This window comes from Eptatretus burgeri, chromosome 9 (assembly GCF_056783735.1).
Source record: "Eptatretus burgeri isolate ZD-2024b chromosome 9, Ebu_testis_v1, whole genome shotgun sequence".
Classification (NCBI taxonomy): domain Eukaryota; kingdom Metazoa; phylum Chordata; class Myxini; order Myxiniformes; family Myxinidae; genus Eptatretus; species Eptatretus burgeri.
Window position 1 is genome coordinate 107,439,071 of NC_140969.1, and position 24,388 is coordinate 107,463,458.

The 24,388-nt window shown below is 42.4% G+C and overlaps 1 protein-coding gene across 6 annotated transcripts in view; it reads right to left on the reverse strand.

Annotated features, from left to right (window-relative positions):
* Positions 1-24,388, reverse strand: part of CLASRP (CLK4 associating serine/arginine rich protein) — a 93,554-nt gene that overhangs the window by 42,103 nt on the left and 27,063 nt on the right. For all 6 annotated transcript variants that reach the window (XR_015061987.1, XR_015061988.1, XM_085896592.1 and 3 more), the window contains exons 8-13: positions 21,249-21,345; positions 20,963-21,041; positions 11,698-11,774; positions 11,237-11,278; positions 10,846-11,058; positions 869-1,024 (exon numbers count right to left, since the gene is read on the reverse strand). Coding sequence is in view for 4 of the 6 variants with exons in the window: in XM_085896592.1 (XP_085752718.1) it covers positions 869-1,024; positions 10,846-11,058; positions 11,237-11,278; positions 11,698-11,774; positions 20,963-21,041; positions 21,249-21,345 (664 nt within the window). In the remaining 2 variants the exon portion in view is untranslated. The remainder of the gene's footprint in view (positions 1-868; positions 1,025-10,845; positions 11,059-11,236; positions 11,279-11,697; positions 11,775-20,962; positions 21,042-21,248; positions 21,346-24,388) is intronic.

Genomic DNA, 24,388 nt, shown 5'->3' on the forward strand with positions numbered 1-24,388 from the left:
TTTCTCTGAAGGAAAGACCTACACTTGTAAGGGTTATAATGGTCTGTCTGTCTTCCTTTGTTAATTGTCTTTTTCTCACCATTTTGATAGCAATATACTATTTCCTGAAGTGCAATATTGTCCAAATAATGCTTCGGAGGGTGTAGCAACATAGTCTGTTCCAACACTGCTTTTATACACACTGAGGGTTTGTAACTAATCAACAAAAGTTGGGACACCTGTCAGAATTGTTTGAATCAACTTTCAAGGCTTAATTTACTTCCATTACTAAGGAACAGCTGCAGTTGCAAACCCATTACTTGTTCCCTGAAAAGGGCCTTTTTTACCAACTCTGAAATTTACATTATTTTTCAGTTTTTGGTAACCTAAACTTTTTTTTTTTAACCTCTGGCAGTTTACCGCTTAGCTTTGTACCCTTCCAGGTTATTCACTGGACTTGAACTGCTTAAATTTCAGTAAATACTGGAAAAATGGTGGTGTTCCAAAACTTTTCACCGGTAGAGTAAAATTGTATAAAGTACACAAAAGGAGCACACAAATAACACCACCACCATCGACACCAACACCAACAACTACGTGCTTATAAAAGATATTTTTTCGTTTTTCACTTCATTTTGTAGCCTTATTGAGATTCCTAGATAGACATGCAATATGTTCGTGAAGTACAACACACTGTCTTTTGATTAAATCCGTCAGCAATGCGACCAGTAGGCATGCCTTGTGTTCCATAAAACCTCCCAGATGTGATGAAACAATTCAGTCATTGGGACCTCGAAAAAACAAAAAAGGCTAGGAACAAATTTTAAAATTGGACAAATAAAGCTGAACAAACATCATCACTGACTGGACTGTTTTAAACGACTATTACCTCGTGCTGCTATATCGGCGCTCACTCGAACGCTGTGAAGTGGAAGAGAGTGGATGGCGACTCCTCGAGTGCATTCGTCGCATATGGCGTGGAACGTACCGCCCATAGGAGCGAGATGGAGACCGTGAGCGTGAGGAACTCCGAGAATGACGGCGTCTGGGTACAAGACGGGGTTAGGGAGAGGCAAGGAAGATGTGGATAAAAAGCAGCAGGACAACCAAAGGAAAAAAGTGAAAGGTGAGACAAAAAAAAGAAGTTCACCCTGGATAGATTGTGGGGAGGGATTTGACATGAACTATGGAAAATGATGGTGTGGTTGTAGGAATCTGGGCCTTGGTGGCAAAGATTTAGCTTTTACATTTTGAAAACATGAACTCTGAACTGTCCACAATCTTTTATTTTTGTTCTGCCCATCCATGTTTAATTTACAGCAACGTCATCTCAGACTTCACATCCAGTGATAAGATAATTGGAGACTAAATAACCACGACCAGACATGCTACAATATAAGCAAATTTACAAAATGAATCATCAAAATCTCTTGGATAAACTGCACAACAAAAGTAATCGAACACGAGTAAATAAACAAATGAATCATCTGGAACAACCTGAAAAATTCTACATTTATGGATCGCCAAAGCAACAATTTATCATGTTGAGTGGATTCGTCCTGTGTTGGAAAACTTGTGTCAGGTATAAAAATAATAAAAACGAGAACGGCACTCGGTAGCACACATGCCTCCGCCCAGGGTGTATCCCACAGATAGGCCGGATCTGGGATCAGAACCTGAACACGAGTCAAAATCGAATTGGCTTGTTGTTGTCACCTTGTTTTGTCCGAATGTAACCACAACTGTTTGAAATATCATGCCATGTATCGTTTTTGGGCCCATCTCTCAATGGTGAAGAATCACAACCATTTGAACCCTCGCGTCCGTTTAACCGGCCACTATTCAAACCTCCATATACCTTGGTGGCCGTTTTACCGGCCACTATTCAAACCTCCATATACCTTGGTGGCCCGAGTTTTCTCCAGGGAGCCCAGACTTTTTGAGATATCGTGCTTTCTATCGGTTTAGCCCGATCTCTCAATGATGAATCACAAAAAAATTATCATATCCGAAACCGGATCTTCACCAAAATCGAATCAATTCTTCCTCGTCACACACCCAACCTGTGCACCAAGTTTCCTCTGAATCCGTCCGTAACTTTTTGAGATATTGTTATACACAGGATGTCCACATTGAATGAAACAACTTTGAAGCCTTATAAATTTTTATTCAACAAGTAAAAGACATAAAATGTTAAAGCCCCCATTGTTTTAGTAATTTTGCTGTGTGGAGTAGAAGGGCTAACCCATATTTATGTACAACTAAAATGGCCGCCAGTCTACTAGTCGGCCATCTTTGATCAGATCTTGAAAAAAAAAAAGATGTGCATATGTACACCATCATGGTTGTGTTTGTGTCAAGTACGAATAAAATCAGTGTATACATGTCCGAGATATGGTTGTGGACGCACACACGCACGCAGGGACACAAAAATCGAGATCAAATCCATAAGCCCGTTTCAGACGAAGTCCAACGGGGACTAATAATGCAAACAGAGGACTATTTACACAGCTCAGAGTCGGTCTGCTTGAGTTTCATTTGGTATAAAATGGGTACATATCATTCGGGTACATTAGAGTAAACATTCAATGTGTGGGGGCACCATGCGTAGCATTGACTCGGTCACAACGGTATTGAGGCTTTCCTCCATTGACTTTCCTGCACACATTTTCTAACATCTCAGGGGTATGGAGGCCACTGTCGCTGTGATGCACTCTTTCAGCTGAACAATGTCCTGCACCTTTATACAGTACACTTTTCACTTCATATAGAAAATGTTATAAGGTTTGAAAAGTTGTTTCAGTTCAATGTGGACACCTTGCATATCGTTTTTAGCCCGATCACTCAATGGTGCGAATCGCTTTAAAAATTAAAAGGTAGAAACAGAAAGCATGAACCACCTCCTATCGGGATGAAGAAAAACTCATATCAGAACAACTGCACACACAGGCACAACAAGGTATGTCAAGTAATCCACTGGCACATCTGCAGAAATTTCAATATCCCAGTTCCACAAAACTCAGCCAGATTTTATATTTTTTGGATACTTCACCAAGGCTCATCTCAGAGCTAACACAGAACGTATAACAAAGGGAGCAGGAGATAAGAGGGGGTGAGAGAGGGAAACGACAACAGAAGGGAACAGGAACACCAATTCTGTGGAAGAGAGAGGGATGGGTTGGGGTACACGGGGTAAACAAGATGAACACTGCAAGGACTTTCAGGAAGGAAAGCAAGGAACTTGAGGAGGTAGGTTTGGGGTGGATGAATGGGGATAGAAAAGATCATGGTTTTGGATGGGGGACAGTAAGAGGTGGTGGTGAACAGCTGTTTTGAAGGCCTGGAGGGAAGATCGGGATTGAAGAGATTGTGCGAGTTTATTCCAAAGGAGGGGAAAAAAAAGAGGAATCAAAGAGTGAAGGTGAGCAGTGATTCGTGATTTTGGATGTTTTACCAGAAGGGGTTGACTGGCAGACCTTGAGCCATCTGTGGAAATATTGAGGGGGAGGCGGGGGGGGACATATCGCAGACAGTGCGGGGGGGAGGGGGAGACCGGAGAGAAGACAGAAAGATCACTGTCCTGCCGCCTGCAGTGAGAGAGTGAGAGGCCCAGACTCAGCCTCAATGCAGGAGATGCCAATGATCCTAAATCCCTTGGTTTCCACAGTGTGAAGCCGAGAAAGGTGGGAGCACCAGCCCAATGGGGAGAGCATTACTCCATCAGGCTGCGGACGAAAGCTTTGGATGTGGTCAGGAGCTCAGGTGGGCCAAAGAAGGACGTTGCATGATGAAGGATTCCCATTTGGTGACTGGCTTTGGTGGCCAGGTTGGAAATGTGGCTTTCCCAGAAAAGATCATGGCAGATAGTGAGACCCTGAAGCTTGAAATAAAGGACTTCTTCGAGAGGATTGTTGAGAAAGTGGAAGGGGGTGGGGTTCTAAACGGTCCTTTCAGAGAGACAGAGTGAGAGTGAGATTTGTCCGGATTGAAAGACATGTTCCACGTGTTGGACCAGTTTGTGATTCTACCCAGATCTGCAGAGAGCGAAGAAGCTGCTGCTTGCCGGTCTGAGGGATGACATGGTACGGCAGAGGGTGTTGTCATCAGCAAAGAGATAAAGAGGATTTTCTAGAGTCGGAGAGATCATTGATGAAAACCAGAAAAAGAACAGGGCCCAGAACGCTGCCTTGAGGAACTCCAGCCTGGACAGGAAGAGGGGATGAGAGAACTCCATTTAGGGCCACACGTTGACTGTGACAGGAGAGGAAGTCTGCGAGCCATGAGAGGAGATGGCCTTGGATACCATAGGAAGAGAGTTTGCTTGAGCATGGCAGGGTGCCAGACTGTGTCAAAAGCACACGATATGTCTTGGGATATGGCTCCGATTTCATATCTGGCATTGAGGACCTCCATCCATTGTTGGGAGAGCAGAAGCAGCATAACCAGGGTCGAGTGACCTGGTCTGAAACCAAATTGATGATCGGAAATCAAGCCATTGGAGAAGAGGAAGGATTTCATATCAGAAGTGATGATGGATTCCATAACCTTGCTGATGATTGGGAGAAGGCCGATTGGTCTGTAGTTGCAGGGATCTGTTTTTGCACCTTTATTATGCAGAGCGGTAATGTTTGCAGATTTGCAAGCAGATGGCGGATGACCTTGAGCAAATGAGAGGGTAAATAGAATAGAGAGAGGGTGAGCAAGAGCAGAGGAGCAGGTTTTTAGGACACGTGGGCTGATGCCGTCTGGACCGGTTGCAGAATCTGAGTTGAGGTTTGAGATCAAGCTCTCCACTTTATCACGAGAAAAGGACACAGAGTCCAGGGACAGTTGAGTGCGATTGGGCAAGGTGGGTACAGAAAGCGATGGGTTTCGGATACAAGATTTCGATGCAAACACCAAGTTTCGGCATTCAGCCTTTTCACGTGCGGTATCAGCAGTACGGCCATTTGAGGTAAGGGAGGGGATGAAAATAACTTTGGAGTTATTTTCTTTGTTTAAAGTACAAAGAATGTAAATAGCTCATTTTAGAGCTCATACATGGTAAAAATCCTAAACCTTTTAACTTTTTTTTGTGGAAATTGTTTTTCACTTGGAAGTTGTTGTAAATGTGTAAATAAAGGTGGAAAAAAAAGTCTGATTTAATTACAGGCTATAAGGCAACAAAAGGTGAAAATTTGAAAAGGGGGTGTCGACTCTCTTGGCACTGTATGTGTATTGTACCATCTACCAAACATTGATGACTCGATTTACATCTCGCTCGCCGAAAACATGGACAAACTTCTATCCATTCATCCAAACTCTCTCTCTTCCTCATATGTGGTGACCTCATTTGTCATCATGCCAGTTGGCTGGGTGTGGGTACCTCTCTCACCTGCCATGGCACTTTAGCAAAAGATTTTTGCGACTCATTGGGACTGACTCAATGTGTCATCTTCCTGACCCGATTATTTTAGATTGGGAAACTCGCTGATCCAGTGATAAGCTCACTTCGGCATCACCCCATCAGGGAGACATGTAGTCTTAGTCGCATATATATATATATATATATATATATATATATATATATATATATATATATATATATATATATATATATATATATATATATATATATATATATATATATATATATATATATATATATATATATATATATATATATACATATATATATATATATACATATATATATATATATATATACATATATATATAAATATATATATATATATTTATATATATATATATATATATATATATATATATATATATATATATATATATATATATATATATATATATATATATATATATATATATATATATATATATATATATATATATATTTGCAGGCATGAGAGTGCTCCAAATTTTAACTAGAAAGTATAAATTGACATGAACACATCAATGGATTTGCCTCTAACCATGTTAGATGTCAAGTGAATGTTACGTTTGATCTCAATTTAATTCCATGTGGAAAATTAAAGGTCAGATGAGAGAGGGAGAGTGTGTGAGAGAGAAAAGAGATCAGCAGAAGAGAGAAAACATCAGATGCTTCGAATTCAAGTTATGATCAGCAAAATGATTTTCAAAGGGCACAACCTTCAACCTATGAAACCCCAAATCTAATCAGTTTCTCTTTGTATCACAGCACATACAGTACTTGCAGAGATGCCAACTTTTGGAAATCAGAATTAGGGAGGATTTGCAACCGACACCAAATAATGTGCGCGAAGCGCACATCTCGAGCGCGGAGCGCTCGACCCATGCGGCGGGGTCTAGGGCCCGCCTTAGGGCCCTGGAAGCTCTGGGGTTCTAGACGCTCTCTAGTGCCCTCTGAGCCCTATTTTGGAGCATTTAACATGTTAAGAATTCCCACTTTTTGAACAAAAAAAGGGGAAAATTGTGCACTTTTTAATGTTACATGTATGTTAATATTAGTAAGTTAGGGGACAATCAAAGATTAACAAAAAGCACAAAAGAAGCAATATTTTTCTTACCTTACTGGCTGGTACTACTGCTGCTTGCTTTTTCCATGGCAGCTTTGCTGAGTGACAGCTGTGTGGCTCTTTTAGCCCTTCTGATTACGTCTTTGCTGTATTCTCTCTGGTAGCAAGGGGTGCTATGAGCTAGTTTTTCAATTAAGAGAGCTTCCAGGGTTTTGACACTCAAATTGGGACGAAATTCAGTATGATTCTTCCGTACAAGACTGAGTGCCCGCTCACATGATGCGTTCGAATGAGGAATGACCAAGATTCCCTTCATCACTTTGCTCAAATTAGGATACTTCTTGGCACCAGTGCAGGGATCTGTGAGCTGTGAAATCCGATGCCACTGCTCATCCACTCTCACTGTCTCAGTAGCAATTGTAGCTATGGAGGCGTCTGCCTGGTAGTGAGCGAATTCACTCTCAAGACTGTCTGTCACTATCACCGCCACTGAACAGACAGGGGAATTTCTTGATGAAAAACTCCACACAGTCAAACCCCACTTCTTGGTGTAGCTTAACATCCAGCACCTGAGCATGCTTGGCTAATTCATCATCTAGCGGCCAGGTTTTGAAGATGTAATTGCAGGCTTTCACATAATATGAGCGAACTGCACTGAAGAAACCTTGGATGTCTGACTCACTCAGAGTGAAGGTGGATTTCTTGAGACTCCTTTGTTCCCTTATATACAGTTTGGCATCGTTCCCAATCATGAGGTCCTCATCATTCTTTTGATGATTTCTGTCAGAGAAGGGTACATTTACCAGAGCAACCGATGACACCGATGGTTTCAAAAACCGTACGAAGATATCTTTCAGAAGACCATTCAATTCTCCGTGCAGGAGATGAATACAGGGTTCGTCTCTTTGGAGCAGAAGATTCCCCTTCTCAAAAAGCTTGTTAGCATATCGAAGGAAGAAACAATAGAGTTTTGTTTGTGGAGACAAGAACATCCTGTTGACAAGTTTTTCTCTAGATTCCTGCACAGTGTTTGAGGAAGATGCGCTTTTAGTTGTAGAACTCGTAGTACACTTAGCCGCAGGGCGATCACACTTGCGTTTACTGCCAGCAGAAGAGGTCAGACTCGTAGTACCAGATCCAATTTTACGTTTGAGGAGAGAGCTTGAGGTAGGTGCAGCCAAGGAAGAAGACCTCTGATTCGAAGGTTTTGCTGAGCTTCTATCAAGTGATTTGGCAAAAGCAGAACTTAACTTGGGTCCTTCTTTGCCTGTAGATGGGACTATCACAGTCTTTCTCGACTCTGAAGGGATCTGCTTTGTAGATGAACGTGATGAAGGGCCGGTGATGCTACCTGCTCTCAGCATTGGTTTTGGTGCTGTCCCTGCTGTCTTCTTCGCAGCAGATACTGCAGTGGTAGTGGTGAATGCTGCTCCACTAGTGCTTGATCCTGCAGTGCCAGTACTGGCAGTAGATACAGTGCCGTCCTTCTTGCTCGTTGTTAGAGTCTTGGCTACAGTTGGTTGCATTTTTCTTCGTACTTCTTCTTTGAAGAAGAGGCGAAGTGGCTCCCACTGTTCAATCAGCCTGTCTAGGCACTGACCAAGGGACAGCCACCTTGTTGCGACATGCTTCAGAATCTTGTGTGTTGGGGCATCACAGAGTTCTTGCAGTGCTTTCACTCCTTTGACGCGTTTACTACTTTTGTCCAAGTAGTAGTAAATATCGATGAGAAAGTCATCTAATTCAATGGGTAAGGCCTGAGCCACCTTCTTGGCCGTATTGTGCATCATATGGCAAGGGCATCCCATGATGTAGCACTCTGGATTTTGTTTGTGGATATAAGCAGCGACTCCTTTGTGCTTGCCCACCATGACAGAGGCATTATCAGCACAAAAGGAAACACAATTTCCCCACGGAATTTTCCTGTCACTGAACTCATGATCAAGCAGTTTGAAAATGTTTTCTCCAGTGGAATCTTGTTTGCACGCAGGCAAACTTAGCAAACCTTGCTTCACAATCCCAGCACTGTTGTCATAGTACGAAATCAGGACAGGATATAGCTGGGCCTCACCACTGTCATTGCTACCGTCTGTAGCTAGGCTAAATGGAGCTAGTCTAGCAATATCGGCAATAGATGAAGCAGTAACATTTGACAACTCACCAATTATTGCTGAAGTTTTTGTTCTTGCACATCCCTACTTTGAAGCAACTTTTGAATCTGGAAACATCTTTTGAAATAGAGGTCCAGCATGATCTGAGACTGATATGGGCAAGTTATGTTCCACAATAAATCCACTAAAGAGAAGTTCCGCTCGGGTAACATCCTCTTCCTCGCTTGTCCCTTGTTTGGTGAAATAATTCAGAAGTGTACCGGTACTCGTGCTCGAAGATCTCTCCTTTGCAATGTCTGTGTGCCGTTTGCTTCCAAGGTGCTTCCGAATATCATCGCGACCTCCGTGCTCAACTGAAATATCAACACTGCATACTGTACAATACGCATGATGAATTCCTCTTTCAGACTTTCGAATACACGGGTATTGGAGACTGTATTCGGTCTTGTACTTCTGAGACCATTTCTTGGTCTTCGTAAGCTTCTTTTCTGCCATTTCGTAATCAACATCGAGGGCTTGAAGCATCGGTAACTTCGAAGTCGATGTTCCACAGCTGCAGCGCGACTCGTAGAACTCTAGCGGCTGTTAAACACCGCACGGTGGTCGCGACCGCCGGGCTGGTACGGGGCCCAGCTGCATGCAGTGAGCGTATCGCATGCATATACACTGTGCATACATACTGCATGCACTGTATTGCACACATACCGCATGCACTAAATCTCAGTGCATGATCGCATAAGCGAGATCCAGACCCAATGTTTCGCTGCTCATTTGAATTTGCAATTTTTTACGTACAATTTGGTAGCAGCGAACGTTATGGAGTTACCACATGCTATACGTAGCAGACGATGCTTTTCATTCAATTCTCATACTAGTACATTCTGATTAGTGAACAGTGCAAAAATATCAATTTCGGGAGGATAAGGATAGTGATCGTAAGGGCGGGAGTTTGGGTGAATTTTCGGAAGCCTCCCGATGAAATCGGGAGGGTTGGCATCTGTGTACTTGTTGCACCAAGTTTGGTCAAAATCCCTTCAGTGGTTCACAGGTTATCGCATTAACGAGGATGTGCAGTGCACGTACACACGGATAGACGTACAGCCGGACGGCCAATCTGAAAGCATAATGCCTCGGCTATGGTGGCGTAAAAAAAAAAACTTACTAAAGATGAAAATATTGAGAGGGAATGTATAAGAGGGGTTTCTCCTACAGTCAATGTCACAAGTGAGGCCTCATTTGATGGGAATATTTCGGTATTTTGATTATTGAGCAGAAAAAAAAACAACTTTTCAGCCTCTGTAACGTAATGTTTTAGTCTCAAATCAATCATGCACAAACACTTTCAGCTGCTCTGAAATTTTAACCCAGTCTCACAAAGCCAGTAATACACCTTTCCAGCATTAAAGAACTGCCGTGAATACTTCTCAAAAACAAAGTGTTGTCTCTCCAGATATGAGAATTATAAAACTTTTTGATTCTTCACCATTGAGAGATAGATAGGGCCAAAAACGATACATGGCATGATATGTCATAATGTTGTGGACGGATGATGACAAAACTTGGTGGACGAGTTCAGTCGGTGACAAAAACAAGCCAATTACATTTTGGTTAACGTCCGGATGCAGATCCGGCCTGTCAATTCGATGAAAAGTGTAAGCTGTTCTACAGAGTGCTGTTCTAGTTCCACCAGTTTTTAAAGCCTTTATTTGTTTCCTTCAAGATGTTCACCTCACAGTCACGGGTGACAAAGCCACAGATCACCGTTGAGATAATAACAGAAAACGAGCAAACACTTAAGACTTCATTGACTGGCTGATTCAATTCCATGAAGCCAATCAGCAACCACCGAACAATAGGTGAGACCATGTGCTTTACGGTTGTTGGAAATCAAGCGTTGGTATGGATGTTTGGCATCGTTTACGCTCAAGTAATTACTAATGTTCCCCAAGGCAGAAAAAGCCTCTGCCCAAAATTTATGCATCAGATTTATGCAAATCTCAGAAATGACTTGGGCATTCAGAAAATGCGCAAATCCACGTATCCCCCCCCCCATAAATGTGTGTCCACTTTTGTCTCATTTTTGTAGAGCAAGTCTCATAAAGGAAAGCACCACTTTTGTCATTGGAACAAGGAAAAAGGTTATTGTAGGATCGGGACCAGGAAAGGAAAATAAAAGGACATGTAATTGAAGGAAACAACAGCACGAAAGGCTGCTGGGCTAGCAAACCATGTAAGCCCCACTTTGTCGCATGTGCCACAGGCTGTCGGAGGATAGGTGTGAGAGGGAGAGGAAAATTACCGACCGGGACGCCGACGACTGACACGAGGGCACAGCGCCTGCAGCCTGCTTGTGGCGAGAGAGCCCGATTGCTTGAGACACGGTAGGCCGAGCGTGTGACCGTGGACTGGTGCCCAACCCCTCCTCGTCACTGCCACCAAAACTGGTAATGTAGGTGATTCGTCCGATGTGCGAAGGGGAAGGGGAACGAGATGACGAGGTCGACCCAGAGTGAGATCTGGATAAGTGAAGCAGGAAAGGAATGAGATAACACAGGTTAACACAAGAGCCTGTATCATAACAGGCCCACCTCCATACACTGCTCCACAAAAAAAAAATCAAGTCCTGATGATGCATAAAAAATCTTTAATTATTCCAACCAAACCAGCAAAGCAATACAGTCCATATGTCCTTACCTCTTGTACGGGTCGTAGGTTGGACTGTCCCTCCGTGCATAACTGATAAAGAAAGGAAAAAAGCTGCAATTAAATGGACGATAAAATAAACCACAAATTATGGGGAGGACGAAGGTTGGGTGACACCGCCTTTTCACAGGTATTAAGTTAATGCCCAACTCAAGTTACCCCGGCAATGCGGCATCACATATAGACCACACCAGACAAATTACCTCCATGAAGGTCATTAATAAGCCAGTTGGAATAAATTCCCCTGAGCACAGTGTGGTTGCCAGATGCGTCGAACGCAAATTCCTTAAACTGCTGCTCTCAGCTACGTCAAAACCGACAACCCCGATGCGATGCAAGTCGATCGTCCTCACCAAATATGCCGTGATTGTACCATCCCCTCATGGGTCATGAACACGTCTGGTTTCACACAGCAAATATTTCAGATTTCCATTTGGACATTCCTGTTGTACCTTGGAGGGCTGTTGATTCTCTTTTGCTTCATTCTCTTTTCTCGAAACTCTCTCCTCTGCCGTCTTGATTTTCTTCCCTTCCACATCAAAAGAACAAACAGGAATGAATAATTGCAGCACCGTCGCATGGTCATTGGTTAGCCACTGAGAAGCAAATTGGCCTCTGCAACATGATACAACTTGTGAGAAATGGAGTTTCAAAGATCAACTTCCCATTCAGAATCCAATTCAATTTCCACTGAAGAAAGACAAGTATCAATCTCAAACATTTCATTGAAAACTGCCAAGAACACCAAAGGTGCACTGACCTTGAAAATTTACTTTTGTGCACCTAACTTAACTCGGTATGGCCTGAGATGTGGGATCGGCCGATTTACTTCTCTGGCGGCTCATTTGTGCATGCAATGTTAAGGAGCGGTCCCACTCTCAGAAAGGAGGAATAAACATACCGTTTTGTGAGAGCAACGAAAGATCATTATAAACAGTATCTGAGGCCCACACAAAGAAACACGAATGGCTCTCGGTAGAGCGCATATCTCCACCAGGCTGAACAGTATACGTCATGTTGTATCCAACTAATAGGCCGTAATTTGGATCCAGACCTAAACCATAATCGAATGGGCTTGTTCTCGTTACTGAACCAATTCATCCACCGAGTTTTATCATAATCCCTCCAAACTTTTTTGAAATATCATGCTAAAAATCGTTTATGGCCCAATCTCTCAACGGTGATGAAACACATGGGAAATTAAAAAAAAAATTTGTATCCGGATCCTGATCGTCACCAAAGTCAAATCAATTCTTCCTTGTCACACACCCAACCAGTCCACCAAGTTTTGCCCAAATCCGTTCATAACTTTTTAAACCAACGTACTAGATAGAGTTTTTGGCCCCATCACTCAGGTCAGCTCAGGTATGGCAGCATGCACCAGAGCAGCGCGTCGCTGCGTACACTTTCCGGTGTTACTCCAGGGGCCTCCGTCTTGCCATCCCCCAAGCAGAAGCCTGGCCCATCCCCATCTCCTTGAGATGCTGATCAACCTGGTGCAACCACGAGGCACGTGGTCGGCCCATTGGCCTCTTCCACTTACGAGACTCCCTTGCTGAGAGAATCTGGTGAGCAGGATCAGCGTCAGGAAAATGAGCCACATGTCTGTACAGACGCAGCTGACGCTCATGGACTATGCAGGTAACAAATCTCATTTGAGTCTCTCTCAGCAACCGCTCGTTGGACACAAAGTCCGACCAGCGATAGCCAAGGATTCTCCGGAGACCTGGTACCAAAGGAATTAAGTCTCCATCTCAGATCCCTGGTCAGAGTCAAAATCTCACATCCATAGAGCAAGACTGGAAGCACCAAGGACCTGAAGACTCAGACTTTCGTCCTCCCGCACAGGTACCGGCAGTGCCACACCCCATTATCCAGTGAATCCATGACTCCCCAGGCCCGACCCAGACGTCTACTGACCTCTGGCTCACAGCCAGCAGAGACATGAACATCACTGCCAAGGTAAGTGAATCTCTCTGTGACCTCAACATCCTCACCACAAACAGGCACAGACAGGACAGCAGCATCCAAGATGTCATTGAAAGCCTGGATCTTAGTTTTGACCCAGGAAACCTGTAATCCCTTAAAAACAGCATGTGTCCCGTTTGGAATTACTTTCAATTTTCTTTCACTGCCAGACAGTCATGTGTGACCGCGACGATCTCACTCCTCTCTGTACATGCGCGATCAGGTCAAATTCAGAGCCAAATTGCTGCTCAACTGCAAGTTTGTTTTCCGATTCATGTTCAAAATATAATATTCAATTGAAATTAAATTGTTCCTCGATCATAAATGGACGCTTGTAGACAAGAGGACAGACATACAGACAGACAGAGACAAAGTGAACAATCGCTTAACATTTTCGCTTCACACATGTGGGGTCAAAATGTGTGTACCTGTACAGTGTATGGACCATGTTCTCTCTATGTGCAAAGAGGAAAAAGGGCACTGAAGTTTTGGGTTAACATTCCTGGTGATCTGGTGATTCCCGGTTCAAGGAACAAAGCTTGTCGACCCCTCCCTTCCCTTCTCAAATTGACCAATGAGATATCAACTAGGTTTCTGCATTCAGCATTTTTGGAGAAACTTTGGACTTTTTTTCCCCCACACTAGCATGACACAACACTATCACCACACCACACAAAGCCAAGAATCATGAGCACATGGAACTGCTGTTTTACAATGCTGTGTCAGATGATGTCTGACCTTTCTCCTATTGCGTGTCATTGTGGAATATCCACTCATACGTGTTACAACCTCAAAGGAAACGGGCGACGTGGGAAAATAGCACTTACTGCCTCCCGTTTACTGGATTGACACGAATTCAGGAGGAGAACAAGAGGAAGAGGAGGATGTTGTCATCAGACAGGTGCTAAGGGGCAAGTACTACATGGAGAAGCAGGGGGAACAAAAAGAAAGCGATGGCGAGCACTCCCTGTTTCAATAAGGCCCATGGGAATGTTAAGATGTTTTAATATTAACAAAAGGGCATTTCGGGTGAAACTAATGAGCCCAGGGTACTAATTAAGTGTGCATGGCTCCAATTACGAGTTAAAGTACTATTTTAAAAAGGCAAGGGAATGTGTTCTGCTGTCAAGCAATGAGTGAGAATGCTATACGAGACCTGCCAACATGAAATGAGTCAGAAATCACACAAAGTGTTGTTTTTTTACGATGAAGCCAGAAATGAAACAAAGGGGTCAGAAATTGCCATGTTGAGCTGTTGCAGTTTTTGATGGCTAAATTACTCATATTTGCCTCTACAAGTTCAAATTGCCAATAATCATCATGAATATATTGTTACGGACTGGGGGTTCGGGGTTTGTCATGAGAGGAAGCACTCAAATTTCTCCTGAATTCCCGGTCCTGAGGCCACCGACCACAGATCAATTCGCAGTTCAACAGGCTGTAGTTCTTACACAGTCGTAGCCGCTTGACTTAGGCTACCGGCCTAGCCTAAGGCCGCATCGAGAGCCTCTGCTCCCTCGCTCGCACGCAAGCGTTCATTGTACAATGCACCACTGCATCCTGCCTGCAAGATGTGCCCCACTTTACTATGTAGGAGAAAAACGTTGCACTTCGTGCCACGAACATGCATGTGAGAATACACACAGTCCCATCAGCCCGAAGGATTAATGACAACAGGTGGACCGAATGTGCCCAATTAAACAATGTGCGAATGGAATGAAAATGGAGAGGATGCCACCAGACCGAGGGACGACCAAATGGCCGTGGGGCCGAAGGCAAGGCTGATGTGGTGAAGGAGGGATTGAGGGGGGGGGTGTGGAGGGGTGTGAGGGAAGACATCACATCAGGAAAACAATAACCACCGCATGTAAAGGCCCTGTCACACCTTGACGTTTTAGCCAGCGTCTGGCAAGGTATCAAAATGTATGTAAACGCTGGCGTACGCTGAACTATTGATGTTTTTTTTTCCAGTTTTGGACGTATTCATAACGAGTTGGACGTATGCATAATGTATTAGTAACGTACACATAACGTTTCGATAACATATAGATAACTTGTACTAACGAATGCTGAGCGTGTTGTCGGCATTCACAACCTATGCCCAACGATAGTCTAACTTATGCATAGCGTGCGGCAGCGTATCGCCGACGATCACGTGGTGTAGCTTATTAAAAGGCTGCGGCTCGACGATTCAAATCATAATGCACGAGACATCGAAGTGTCAAGCCGCTGTCACACCTTGACGTTTTAGCCAGCGTATGCCGACATATGAAAAATTTGCCGAATATGTTATGAGTAAGTTTTGTATACGTTAAGAGCACGCTGAAGCACGCTGGCATATGTCGTAGTACGACGAGTACGTCGCCAAATTTTCAGCATGTTGAAAATTTTTCGACGTATCCAGCGTATGACACACACGTTCCGCATACGCTGGCCATAAGTTGTAGGCACGTTACGCGATCGTTGACACACGTTACTTGCAAGTTACTCATAAGTCGAAACACGTCGAGGTAATGTTTCGCGTACCCGAAACTTATTTCTAGCCTATGAGTAACGTGCTTTGAACCTATGAGTAACGTGCTTTGAACCTATGTGTAACGTATCCCCAATGTGTATTGACGTATGAAGACATATTTGACGTCTTCTGGACGACCACAGAACTTACTGAACGTGTTTCTATCTACAAGGTCTATCTACACAGAGGCAAATGAAATAACTCATCCTCCAGTCTCCTACGTTTCCATGTATGCTCTCCCCCTGGGGTAAGTTTCCAAATCTGTAACAATATATATATATATATATATATATATATATATATATATATATATATATATATATATATATATATATATATATATTTTTTAATCAAGACTTATGAGCGTTCGTGGTGAAAAGCCTTTCCAATAAACTCCCGAGGAAATTATTGCATTTCACCATGGTTCACGTGTTCAGCATCCACGGATCATATCTCACTGGAAAGTTGACAACATCAATAATTCTGTAAAGGCCTGTGTTCCCCAAAAACAAGTCCAACGGGTTTCCTGTTCAGTGTGTGCAAGTAAAGCAATGGATCATGATTATGGAAGTGCATGGTTGGCCAGTTTTGCATTACCATTTAAACCAATGCCTTATGATGCTGGGACTCCAGATTCAAATGGCATATACAGTGGCCTGACAAAGTATTCACCCCCTCCAAAGTTTTCACATTTGGATGCCACCTGAGCTTATTTCACGATGCTTTCACATCAAGCTTAATATATCGGATCTTCACAAACTATTCCAAAGTAATTAAGCTCAAAAAGAAAATGCAGATAAAACAAGTCTGAAGACAACGATGGTTCACGAGCGGTATTTGACGATGTCGATTGTTTCAGAAGTCAAGGATGAGATAATGTGATAATGTTTGACCAAGTTATAAAAATGATCAACATGATGTGGTACGAGTGACAGGTTATTAGCTGCAAAATGTCGAAAACCCAGTTTCATTCAACAACCTTAAAAATTTGACCTTTGCATAATCTTTAAAGGTCACAAAACAATGTTGTGGACATTAAAATAAGGAAACAGGATACGTGCTATAGCTTATTGGAGTTAGTTCGTCGAAGAAGGTCGAAAACCCGGTTCGATTCCCACAACTTTGAAAATTTGACCTTTGTGACCTTGAAAGGCCAAAGGTCAAGGATTATGACCTTTGGTGCAAAACTTCCTCTGGAACATTCCAGGAACAATACAACGTCATATAGGCTATATGGCATTTCGCACTCATTGGATTATCCATACTTTGATGAAATCAGAGTAAAAACAAACTTGAAGGGGGCGCCACGGGCAAGGTGTTCGAGACAGAGAAAAATGGTTTGAAGACTTTAGGTGGGGAATGACCTCAAGATTATGCATAAAAATTGTCATCCTAGCTCTCAAAGTTTGGGCGGTCGTCTGATTTTTGTCAAAATTCGAAATTTTCTAAGTTCGTGACCTTGTGACCTTGTGACCTTGACCTTGGGACGAAAATGAAAAATTGAGCTCCGTGGGGCTATGCATGTGCCATTGGGCTAACCAAATACCGAAACCCCTGCCAGATTCAACAAACCCCCGAAGAGAAGATGGAAATTGAAATCGTTCCCCCCTAAAAACACAATTTGCAATTTTCTAAGTTTGTGACGTTGTGGCCTTGACCTTGGGACGAAAATGAAAAATCGAGCTCCGTGGGGCTATGCAAGTGCCATTGGGCTAACCAAATACCGAAACCCGTCAGATTCGACAAACCCCCTCGGAGAAGATGCAAATTGAAATCGGCTACCCCCTAAAAACACGTTTTTTGGGCGTGGCTCCACCCATAATGGGCGCACCACGCCCATTTTCAGGAAAACACAACTAGATCATGATATAAACCTCCCACCAAAATTTTGTCAGGATCGGATCAAAACGCACGGAGCTATGCTCGGGACAGACAGACAGACAGAGACAGAGACAGAGACAGAGACACAGACACAGACACAGACAGAGACAGACACACAACAATAACGAATATAGTGGTCACTTATTTTTTTCGTGAACCAATATGAATAAGTTATATTAACAGAGAGAATCAGATAATTCTCAGTTGATTAAGTATTCAAATGACTTCAGGAGTAAAATATTTGTTTGAAAGGTTAGAAAATAAGTGTAATAGGTTTCACCTGTATGGTAATCAGTGGTTTAACTTGAAAATTAAGCTCCCCTACTGATCTGAGGAGTTTTAAGGTGCAACTCACTTGGTCAGCCAACAAGGTAAAGATCAAGACCCAGGAGCTTTCCAAAGAAGTCAGACATGAAGTGGTGGAGAAGATGTTCAGGAGAGGGTTATAAGAAGATTTCAAAGTTCCTCATTAACCCTTTGAGTACGGTGAAATCCATCATTAAGAGGTGGAAGACGTATCATACCACCCAGATCAGGTCACCCATCCTAACTCAGCAGTTGGGCAAACAGGAAACTGGTTTGGGATGTCACTGTAAATCCAACAATGACTTTGAAATGTCTGCAAGGCTCTATGTCCAAGATGGAGGTCAGTGTTCATCAATCAACAATATCCTGTTCCCTTTACAAAGCTGGCCTCTATGTAGAGGTGGCAAGAAAGAAGCCATTACTGAATCGTGAAGCTCTGAATCGTTACACATCGTGAAGCTCAAATGGAGTTAGTGAAAAAGCATCTTAATGATACCACAAGCATGTGGAGAAAGGTTTTGTTGTCAAACGAGATAAAAATTGAACTTTTTGGTCTAAATTCAAAGTGTTATATCTGGCGAAAGCCCAACACGACACACCACCCAGTCAACACCATCCCTTCTCTGAAGCATGGTGGTGGCGGCATCATGTTATTGGGGGTGTATTTAATCAGCAGGGACTGGCAAGCTTGTCAGGATAGAAGGGAGAATAGAAGGTGTAAAGTACAGGAGAATCCTTGATGTAAACCTGCTTGAGTCAGCCATGAATCTGAAACTGTGTCGGAGATTCACATTTCATCAGGACACTGATCCAAAGCACAAAGCTAAAGCCACACTGGAGTGGCTGAATAAGAAGAAAATGAATGTTCTTGAGTGGCCCAGCCAAAGTCCTGACTTGAATCCAATTGAATATTTATGGCGAGACTTGAAGATTGCGATTCATCATGAAGATCCTCATCAAACTTGGCAGAACTAGAGCAATTTTCACATGAAGAATGGGTAAAGATTTCACCATCTCACTGTGTAAAGCTGGTAGAGATCGACCCACAAACACTCGTAGCGGTCATTGCTGTAAAAGGTGCTTCCACCAAGTACTGACCCAAGGGGTTGAATACTTTTTACAACCAGTGAATTTTGATTTGTACCTGTTTTTACAGGTATTCCTGACATATAACTTCCTTCAACAATAACAACGTTTCGTTTGATCTCTTCAGTTATTAATTTTAAAAAGTTCATTTGGAAAAATTATTTCTCCATAAGTCATAATTCATCTAAATGTGGTGTTATTGGGAGGGGGTGAATGCTTTTGCAGGCCACTGCACAAATGTGTTTATCCATTGTCCACTCATGCCTGTGCAATTTGTGCAAGAGGACACTGATGCCTACTATTATGTCTGTCCTGCATGCAACTTGTGTACAACCTTCTCCATAATCCTTAAATCACTGTTAAAAATAAGACCACTGGACTTGCAGCTTATCTCGGCCCTGGCCTAATGTTGTAACCCAAATTTAGTAGAATTCTGACTGGTGGGTCTGGAGAGGAAGATTTTTGAATGAATTTACGTGATTTTCGAAAAATTTTACGAAGACCGCCATTTTGACACTTCCAGTCATGTGAACGGCATGGCCTCCACAATTTAACATCAGGACCATATCCTAATATTGTAACCCAAATTTTATAGCATTCTCACTGGTTGGTGTGGAGAAGAAGATTTTTGAAAGAATTTATGTGATTTTCCCAAAACTTTACCAAGTCGGCCATTTTGACCCACTTAGTGTCTTGTGACCGGAAAGCTTTGCAATTCCCGTTACCAGTTGAGAGAGGAACGTTGCTGCAAAATTTCAGCCAGATCGGCCCAGACGTTTCATCAGAGAAGTCAAAAAAGGAGACGGATGGACTGATGGACGGATGGTGCACGATGACGAATTTACATTCCAGATAAGCTAAATATATAGATATGAAAAGCACGGTCAGTCCACGAACCCATGAAACCATAAGAGAAACAGTGAAGCCGTCCGTCAGTCAGTCCGTGAAGATAATATGCCTATTGATCACGTCCTGTTTGAACATTGGTTGCAGACAACACAAACATCTATAAATTACGTACTATTGGAATGTTCCTTTCACAGCGAAGCTGTGTGTCTATATGTCTATTAATTATACACTGTTTGAATGTCAGTTGCACCCTGACTTCACACACGTCAATTAATTACATACTATTGGAATGTACGTTTCAACACTTAAGATTGCTGAAGACACTTTAAGACCCCCCAGGACCTTTAAGACCCCAATAACCCAAAAGACCCCGAAGATCAAAAAGACCAAACAGACCCTAAAGACCCCGAAGACACAAAAAGTCCCCAAGGACCAAAAAGACCTCAAAGACCCTCAAGATCCAAAAGTCCCCAAGGATCCAAAAGACCACGAAAACCAAATGACGAAAAAGACCCCAAGGACCCTTCAGACACCTTAGACCTGAACACCATTTAGATCCCTTACACTCTTCAGATAGATGAGACAGCTTTGACCATCCATCCATCCATCCATCCATTGGGACCATACTCTGTGCAGAGCGTTGGTGCTGCCGAAGCAGTCTCCTTGGACATTGGACACAATCCTGGACAGGATGCCACTCCGACACAGGATACCAGCAAGCTGGGACTCATTTTGCTGACCTCGGAAGGATGACAGGCAGAGTCAACCCCACCTGGTAATAATTCAACAGCTGAGCAGGATTTGAAATCAGGGCTCAGGTTTCACTGCCAGACAGAGACAGTAAATAAATTATCCGACTCTTCTGCGCATGCGCACTCGAGATGAGATTCCATACAATTTGCCAAATTTAGAACCAAAGGAGTGCAAAACTGCAGGTTCGTTTTCTGATTCGTGTTCAAAATATAACATCCAACTGAAATCAAGTTTCTCCTCGATCATAAACTGACGTTTGATGACAGACAGACAGATTTGTCTGTCCAATTGCTCAACCCGGCTTTTCGCTTGGTGCGTGCAGGGTTATCAGAGAATGGAGGAAGTGATTATGAACTTACAGAGTACATGGATTTCTCCTCCTCCAAAGCTTTAGCATATTTGATGGCTTCCATCTCTTCCTTATCCTTCCGAAGCAACCTGCAGGCATAAAATTGCAAGGAGCATGCACAATTAATCCACAAGTTTATGAACAAATTTCACTTCAAAAGTCCGGTGCCCTGTGACGTGTTCATCCTTTGCACTGGAGCACACTTTAGGAGCCGGAATTGCATTTTAACAGATCAAGAATCAGCACTAACATTGACAGAATGAGTTACCCTAAAGTGAATGAGAAGTTTCAGTTACCTTACAAAGTCCCCATTCACCATGCCATAGCTCGTGGCACACTTGTTGAGCTCGGTAATTTGCTCTATACCGAGGACATCGACATCCACTTCAACATCTGCATTGGGTCAGGACAAGAGAGAAACTAATGCTCTCACACGACAGATTTGTATGGTTGAGAATATCACAAATAGCTTTCACAAAGAACATGAGACTTTCCTGAATTTTAAAATAAAAAGCATAATTTAATAATCATTGCAAAAATTGAATACGAGGCAATCTCTGTGGTGTTGTTGCAACGAACATCTGCAGAAAGTTTCATTTTATATGAAAAGAAGTTTGTGATCTTGACTCAACAAAAACTAAAAATAAAAAATAAAATAAAAAACTCGACAGATAATTCACACTTCCAGCCTCTACATGTCAATGTTTTAACAAGAACTTCTAGGCTTCATCAACCAGGACCATTCCTGGAACGACCACATAGCAAAGGTGGCTACAAAAACCAGCAGCAAATGGATGGACTGGGCATCCGAGGTAGATCCAAGTCTTTCCTTGGAAAATCAGAGCTACCCACAGTCTTCAAGGCCTTTTTTTCATAGCTCAAATTAGCGCTGCTTTCTGCTATGGGCTGGCACACCAGTATCACATCTGTCTCTCATGGATTCTGTGCAATTCAAAGGTTTCCAAATTGGGATTCTCACACGAGGCCAAAGCATGAGGTCTGTTGCTCTCACATCGCAGGTAGGTCGGTCAGTGGTCTGTTTTTTTACTGCCTCTTCTCCAACATTGCTCTCACTGCTCTGAGTCCTCTGACCTTCCCCAACTTCCCCAGGATGCACACTTTCTCCAAGTAACCACCTCCTGGTCCAGTCTATGCAACCTCCTTCCAAAGGCTGTTCTGTCTCACCCTTCCCTCCAAAGCTTCAAAGCAAGCAATGTACCACCATCTCTCATCATCCTCAATCCAGTAACCTCATTAACCTTTCCCAAACCAACCATCTTACTTGTTACTTTGAGTGTTTCATCACCTCCTCCCTTTCCTCTTATCATGTTCATTTGTTCCCTTGGTGTTTACCAAAAAAAAAAGTGGTTTGTGATTTGCCCAAGTTCGTCCTACAATCAAAAGTAAAATTGATAGATCAGAGAGAGAGGCATGCACCATGTCTCTCTGGACGACAAAGACAGAGGTGGGGTAGGAATCGGAGAGGAGAACACATCATCACACATGACATGATATGATGATCAGAATGACCCTTATGCAGAAAGAGATTGATGCATCACTCGTGCCATTGATCTCGTTTTCAACTCTCATTATATTTACTCGATTATTGTGCGATTTATATTAACAGCTCTATTATTAATTGCAAAAATCGAAGATTTTTCAAGCATATTGGTTGGTTGCTTGCGTTATTCTGGTTGTTACTTGCAAAATCGAAGATTTTTCATGTTTATTGGTCAGTCAATTTTGTATATTCTGTCTGTCTGTCAATCGCAGACAGGTCACAATTTAAAACTGATCGTCATGAAACTTTACCAAGTTGTAGAGGTAGTCTCAACCGAGAGGCCTTTTTTGAGGTCAAAGGTCAAAAGTCATCTTGAGGTCAAATTTCTAAAATCATCATTTTTCATCTAATTGACTTGAAAGTTGAACAAGATTTGCATATTGTTTCACTGAATTGGGAAACCAACTATTTAAGGTCAACTCAAAGTCAAACTTATAAAATCATCAATATTTATAAGAAAAATGATCATTTTACATCCGATTGACTTGAAAATTAAACAGCAATTGCATAGTCCACCACTGAATTTGAAAAACAACTATTTTTGAGGTCAAAATGTCAATGGTCAACTCAAGGTCACACTTCCAAAATCATCAAATTTCATCTGAAAAATCGTCAATTTTCATCAGATTAACCTGCAAAATTAAGCAGCAATTGCATAGTCCATCACTGAATCTGGAAACCAACGATTTTAGGTCAAAAGGTCAAAGGTCAACTCAAGGTCAAACTTCTAAGATCTTCAATTTAGATCATAAAAAGAATCAATTTTCATCCAATTGACCTGAGTTTGGATTAAGATTGTCAATTATAATTTTCATGAAATGGACAATTTGATGTATCCATGGCAACCTTTTGGGAGGGGGGAGTGGATTTTGCAAGTATCGTGCGCTGCATGACGTCTTTTCTTGTTAATTGCAAAATCGAAGATTTTGCAAGTATATTGGTCAGTCGATTTTGATATAGTTTGTTTGTCTGTTTGTTTGTCCGTTTGCTTGTTGGGTAGTCGATCTAGTCGAAAAAATTTTTTTTTTGAGATTTGTTCTACCCTTATTATCAGTATTTCCGTCGATATGTTTGTCTGTCTGTCCCTCTGTTTGGTCCAGTGCTCCGTTAAAACAATGGCGATTTCGATGAAACTTGGTTGGTGGGTTCATATCATGACCGAGTTGTGTGCAAATGAGAACCGTTGCTATGGACACCACCGTTGCCTAGCAACGGGACTTTGAAATTTTTGAAAAATCATAAAAAAATTAATTTTTTTGAAAATAAAATTTAAAAAAAATAAAAATAAAAAAAATAATCGGGCAACGAGCGACTGTGGGCAGTACATTCAGCTAATGGTCAAAAATTTCCAGCCGGATCCTATGAAAACAGTCGGAGAAGATAGACTTTGAATGAACCCTGGTCGAAAACAATAAAAAAAACGAAGTTCGTTATATCTCAGAGACTGAGTCAGATATACATGAAACTGGTATGGTAGGTTCATGGTATGTCCTAGTTATGTGTGAGAAAGAACCGTTGCTATGGACCCCTCCGTTGCTTAGCAACGGCCAAAAAACCTCGAAATGTGGGGGTATTTTAACGAAAAAACAATCTGCAGCATTAACCCTTGAAGCTAGAATCATGAATTTTCTTGTGCTTAATCCTCAGGTCATTCCCCAACGAACGGGCCCATCGCTTCAGGTTCTATTGGGTAGTCGACGACCCATGTCCGCCTTCCGGCTTGTCTGTTTGCTTGTCTGTCTGTCAATTGCCTGCAGGTCACAATTCCAAAACGATTGTCATGAAACTTTATTAAGTGGTAGAGGTAGACTCAACTGAGAAGCATATTTATTTTGAGGTCAAAGGTCATCTTGAGATCAAATTTATAACATCGTC